Source organism: Lithobates pipiens, unplaced genomic scaffold (assembly GCF_037356315.1).
Source record: "Lithobates pipiens isolate NorthernLeopardFrog02 unplaced genomic scaffold, aLitPip1_a1.2 Scaffold_8, whole genome shotgun sequence".
Classification (NCBI taxonomy): Eukaryota; Metazoa; Chordata; class Amphibia; order Anura; family Ranidae; genus Lithobates; species Lithobates pipiens.
This window is the reverse complement of record NW_027507903.1, coordinates 14,145,556-14,152,122: the sequence shown is the minus strand read 5'-3', so window position 1 is coordinate 14,152,122 and position 6,567 is coordinate 14,145,556. Positions and strand designations below refer to the sequence as shown.

At 36.9% G+C, this 6,567-nt stretch overlaps 1 protein-coding gene across 2 annotated transcripts in view; it reads left to right on the top strand.

Moving 5' to 3' along the window:
• The first annotated feature begins 2,477 nt into the window (after positions 1-2,477).
• LOC143963502 (pleckstrin homology domain-containing family O member 2-like) overlaps positions 2,478-6,567 on the top strand; it is a 97,750-nt gene continuing 93,660 nt past the window's right edge. The window contains exon 1 of one of the 2 annotated variants that reach the window (XM_077473144.1): positions 2,478-2,568. In XM_077473144.1, the coding sequence (XP_077329270.1) occupies positions 2,485-2,568 (84 nt within the window). In that variant the 5' untranslated portion in view covers positions 2,478-2,484. Of the gene's footprint in view, positions 2,569-2,603; positions 2,800-6,567 lie in introns of those variants that run through there. The other variant, XM_077473145.1, reaches the window with a different exon arrangement.

Below are 6,567 nucleotides of genomic sequence, written 5' to 3'. Positions count from 1 at the left end.
GAGCAGGTTCGGGGCCACTCTGTGCAAAACGAGCTGCACAGTGGAGGTAAGTATAACATGTTTGTTATTTTTAAAAAATAAACAAATTCACTTTACAATCCCTTTAACAACCAGCTCAAAACAGTTTGTTAAAGAAAGAAAAAAAAAACGCAAAACGTGCATGAAAACCGCATCAACCGCATAGCTGTGAACCAGATATAGGCCACAGCATTTCTGTGCGTGTCTCGAAAGTGCACGATTTCGCGCAAAGCGCACGAAGTGTGAGCGCAGCCTTGGCAATAGGCCTCATGCACACTGGGGCTCCTTGTAAATGTTTCTCCCCAGCAGCTTTTCAAAAACACTCATAAGCTGCTTTTATACAATCTCGTTGAAGTAGCGCAATTTCAAAACCGCACCAGTGTGAACTGGGGGGGGGGGGGGGGCTAAAACCTGGAAGCTGAGGTTTTGCACTCTCCGGTTCTACTAAATCTTCCCCATAGGCTAACATGGAGGGGCATTTATCCCCTGTTTACGCCCGTGCAATTTGTCATGCGATTTTACAGTCCCAAATTGCATGACATGACACGTTGTACCTCAATGCTGGCAATGAAATATTTCACTGCGACTTGCTTTGACTTCTGCTAAGTGAAGTCGTAAGCCGCACTGAAATCGTATATAAAAATTGAGCGACGTCACGTCGTGGCAACTTTGAAAAAGATTCCTGTTTACACTGCAACTTATAAATAAAGTCGCAAGCCGCAATGAAATCGGATGTGCAAATCAGACTGATCTGTGGTTTCTATGCAGCAGATTTTGCACTCTCCAATTTTAGTAAATCCACCCGATAAGGTAACATGGAGGGGCATTTAGCCCCCCATTTACACTGGTGCGATTTGTCCTGCGATCTGACAGCTGGCAATGGAACTGTTCAAATAGTTGGTACTCATGTCGCGCCCCATCCCTGCCTGCTCGTGCGCAGAAGCGAATGCATACGCAAGTCACACACACATACGTATGTCACCACACTTGTAAGATATCGCCGCGATTGCTAGAGCGATAGCAATAATTCTAGCACTAGACCTCCTCTGTAACACAAAACAGGTCATTTGTAAAGGCGTTTAAAGCGCCGCTTACGGAGATTTTTAAGTAGCGTAGTTTGACGCTACTCCACGAGCGTGCGCAGTTTTAAAGCGTTGCATGTTAGGGATCTATTTACTCGGCGTAGAATCATCTTCCACAATATATAAGAAAATTGGGCTAACTATTGTGTTTTTTTTTTTTTTTTTTTATTCATTAAAGTGTATTTTTTTCCCTCAAAAAATTGCATTTGCAAAACTTCTGCGCAAATACTGTTTGATAAAAAAAAATTGCAACGATCTCCATTTTATTCCCTAGGGTCTCGACTACAAAATATGTATAATGTTTGTGCATAAGTAAAAAATGTATAATGATTGCATAAGTAAAAAATGTATAATGTTTGTATAAGTAAGAAATGTATAATGTTTGTACAAGTAAAAAATATATACAGTATTGTTTCCATAAGTAAAAATGTATAATGTTTGTATAAGTAAAAAATATATAATGCTTGCGTAAGTAAAAAGTTTATATCAGTAAAACATGTATGTTTCCATAAGTAAAAAAATGTATGATGTTTCGATAAATAAAAATATATCATGTTTGTACATGTAAAAAAAGTATAATGTTTATATAAGTAAAAAATATATAAAGTTTATGTAAGTAAAAAATGTATAATGTTTTCATAAGTAAAAAATATATAATGTTTATATAAGTCAAAAATGTATAATGTTTCCATAAGTAGAAATGTATAATGTTTCCATAAGTAAAAATGTATAATGTTTGTATAAGTAAAAAATATATAATGTTTATATAAGTAAAAAATATATAATGTTTCCATAAGTAAAAATGTATAATGTTTGTATAAGTAAAAAATATACAATGTTTATATAAGTAAAAAATGTATGACGTTTCCATAAAAAAAAATATATAAACATGATACATTTTTTTACATATACAAACATTATATATTTTTATTTATGGAAACATCATACATTTTTTACTTATGGAAACATTATAATTTTTTTTACTCATATAAACATCATACATTTTTTTACATATACAAACATTATATAAGTAAAAAATGTATAATGTTACCACAAGTAAAAAATGTATGATGTTTCCATAAATAAAAATATATAATGTTTGTATATGTAAAAAAATGAGTGATGTTTATATAAGTAAAAAATGTATAATGTTTCCGTAAGTAAAAAATATATAATGTTTATATAAGTAAAAAGTATATAATGTTTGGGGGTTTTAAGTAATTTTCTAGCAAAAAAAAAAAAAGATTTTCACATGTAAACAAAAAGTGCCAGAAAAGGCCGGGTCTTGAAGTGGCTAATGTCATTTTTTTGATTTTCCGGTACAAAGCCATATTTATTATGCAGCGCTGCGCACGTCTCTGTTGGGCGGTGTACGGCTTCTCTTATGTACTCAGCTGCTTTGCACTTTCAGTTCACTGACTCAATTTTCAGCCCAACCACCGGAAACCCAACTTTTTTTAGAGCCGAGGTTTGTGAGCAGCAGAGAAAAGAGGAATCGAAGGCGAGCGGAGGGTGGAGAGCTGAGCTGTTCTGGGCTTAGAAAGGTTCCTCTTTGCTCAGCCTGTCAGGGCCTGAGGTCCAGCCTGGGTGGGTGGGGTGTGCAGGGAAGGGGCTGCATGGAGGAGGACATCTGCCTTCCCTTCCTGTAGTCTCAGGTCGTAGATCTGCGTCTCCTGGGCACAGGCTGACCATGGACGATGTAAGTGACCCATCTCTCTCCCCCCCTGCCAAGCTTTTCGCTCTGTCACCTGTCTTCTCCTGGTCCCTGCTTTAACCCTTTCCTTGCTGAAGGATGCTCTCGCATCCCCCCCCCTTCCCCGCCTTGGTCCTCGCTAATCCCTTCTCCTGATTGAGCAAGGCTACGTTTAGACGTGCGGCTAACATTGCATTTGACAGGCGGTGAGGAGGCGCCTATTTTAACCCTGTGAACGCTGCGCCCCCGGCTTGACGCACGGCTGTTGGAGGAGTAACCCGTGATATGCCGGAGAGCTCAGGACACGTTCCTCTCCTTACTGGCCAGCTCCATCCTCCGTGTGTTGTACGATGGGACGGCGTCTCCGCATCTCCTCCCAAAGCACAGGGATGTAATAGGAAAGTCATAGCTATACCAACTGTCCCTGATTTGGAGGGACTGTCCCTGATTTGGAGCAATGTTCCTCCGTCCCCCATTCCTCCTCATTTGTCCCTCATTTTGGTCTGATCTATATAGATGTATATAAAATGTACTCTTTATCTATCAAAAAGTGTTTTTCCAGCGCTAAACCTTTCATCTGATTTCTAAATTGCTGCATTTGTAAATTCCAAAAGCCGATATAAAGGAATAGTAGTGGTAAAAAAAAAAGAAGCACTTGTTTGTTTAACCAATCTTGTTTTTTTTGTACAATTCTCCTTTAAGGGGGCGTGGCAAGGGGGTGTGTCCTAGGCCTGCATACTTTTTCTGATAGGTGTCCCTCATTCCCATCTCAAAAAGTTGGGAGGTATGGGAAAATATGTAAAGTAAGCCCAGGCACCAATCGCAAACCACGTGGTACAATGTTTTGCCAAGATAGACAAGTCCAAAATTGTTTAAATAGCAGCAATAAACTTCTTCTATAGCAGGACGGGTACCGATATATTGGCGTGCATATTGACCATATAATAAAGATGCAGAGAGCAAGTATTATTATAATTTTATTATTATTATTATGGTGTTATTATATCTTAAGGCTGGCCATACATTATTCAATTTTCTTATTCAATTTCCTTTAGATTTACCTTCAACTATGCAGTGCAGGGGCCTGCCTGATTGCATACAAATTGAAAGTGTTTAGGTGTGACCTCATATTATATGGTTTTGGTAAATCTAAAGGAAAGTGTACAAGAAAATTGTATAATGCATGGACAGCCTTACATTGGCGTACACTCTACCAGTTCGGTTGGGCATATAATAAAGATGCCGAGAGCAAATATTATTATTGTTGTGATTATTATTATTATTGTGACTATTATTATTATTATTATTATTATTGTGACTATTATTATTATTAATATTATTGTGACTATTATTATTATACCTTTACATTGGCATACACTGTACCAGTTTGGTTGAGCATATACTAAACATGCTGAGAGGAAACATTATTATACATTTTTTTATTATTATGATGACTATTATTACTATAGTCTTATCATACCTTTACATTGGCATGCACACTACCAGTTCAGTTGGGCATATAATAAAAATGCCAAGAGAAAATATTATTATTATTATATTATTACTATTATTATTATTATTGTGACTATTATTATTATTTTTATTAGTCTTATTATACCTTTACATTGGCATACACTCTACCAGTTCGGTTGGGCATATAATAAAGATGCCAAGAACAAATATTATTATTATTATATTATTACTATTATTATTATTACTATTATTATTGCTATTATTATTATTTTTATTATAGTCTTATTATACCTTTACATTAGCATGTACACTACCTGTTTGGTTGGGCATATAATGAAGATGCCACGAGCAAACATTATTTTTTTTTAATTATTATTATTATTGTATTATTATTATGACTATTATTATTATTATTATTATTATTATTATTATTATTATTATTATTATAGTGGTATTATACCTTTACTTTGGCATGTACTCTACCAGTTGGGTTGGGCATATAATAAAGATGCAGAGACCAAATATTATTATTATTTTAATATTACCATTAATATGACTATTATTATTATAGTCCTATAGTATCTTTACATTGGCATGCACACTACATGTTTGGTTGGGCATATAATGAAGATGCCATGAGCAAACATTATTATTTTTTTTTTAATTATTATTATTATGACTATTATTATTATTAGTATTATAGTCTTATTATACCTTTACATTGACATGCACTCTACTAGTTTTATTGGGCATATAATAATTAATAATGTTGAGAGCAAAACATTATTATATTATTATTATTATTATTATTAATATTCTGACTGTAATTATTATTGTTATTATTATACAATATAAATAAAAATATTTACAATATAAAGGGAGACAGTTCAGATACAATATAGTAAACTACAAGAGGGTTTAGAGGGCCCTGCTCCCAAGAGCTTACAATCTAATAGATGCACAGATTCTCAGTTCTTTGAGATTTATAGGAAATTGCTGTCTGCTGCCAGGAAGAAGAGAATCAGCCCTTTAATAATACATGCTGGGCTTTGGGATGAGATCCGTAGACGACGTCCCACCCTACAACCAACAGCCTATGTGGCTGGCCAGTAAGGAGAGGAACGCACACTGAGCTCCCGGCATAGCAAGGGTTACTCTCACAACAGCTGTGCGTCAAGCTGTTGTAGCTTCTCTTGTACAGCGAGCAGATTGTGCTCTGAAATCACAAATGTTTTGTAGCTGATTAAAAGTTTCCAGCTCCGTCCCAGAACTCGTTCACCGCACTTTCACCCGGCAATTACGGCACAGTTGTTATTGTAGAAGGGGCAGAAGACGGCTTGTTAAAGCGATATTAAACCCAAAATCAAACATTTTCTATATTGCAGCTTACCAATTCCTAGATGGCTGCATTCCTTTTCCTTTTTTTCCTTTTCTTTCCTTTTTTTTCATCTGGTGATCCAGTCAGTAAGTCTGTTGTTTTTTCAAAAGCACAAGCTCTCCTCCAAATGTATCAGCTTACAGGGATGAGATAAACCACTTAACGCAGGGGTGATTACAATTATCAGCTTTATCCCAAAAAGCAAAAAAAAATTTTTTTTTGCTGTAACTGATTATACAATGTGAGTTGGAGTTTGGCTTTGGTTTGTTAGTGTATTTAAATCTGCTAATACATTTAACACTCCCTTATCCAACCAGACTGACAATGCTGCTGTCCAAAGGTGACCCTTGTGCTCCTTCATCCAGAGTGGGGGGGGGCACTCTAATACAGGAGGTGTGTTACTGGCCAGATCACTAGGTGAAAACAGAGGGGAGGGGGGCCTTAAAGCATTTGTTAACCCAACAAAAAAATGTATCCTGCTCCTTTAAAGCATGCTATATGACACAGTGCTTATCCTGTGTAAGTTGCCCACCTGTAACACCTAAAAAACCTGACTGATCCTGCCAGTTTCTCCCTACCCCTCTGTAAACTGACCACGGTGTAGCATGGCTGCTGAGCCCTGACACCGTGGTCAGTTTACATGCCTCCATCAACAGCAGCCTGCTATCTGCTCTCTGCTCCTGTGTCCTCCTCCTCCCTCCCCCTCTGTCTGTGTGTGACCCACCACCCACCTCTGCTCTCATAACACTAACCTGTATACACCATCAGCACTGCCTCCTATTGCAGTGTCCCCCTCTGTGAATGATTTATAAATATAAATGCTGTAAATGCCTAATTTAAGAGGCAAGAGTGTGATCACATGACCAGCCAGCTCTCTCCTCCTCCCCTCCAGACTGGCATCAGCAGGGGAATCTCAGCCCCGC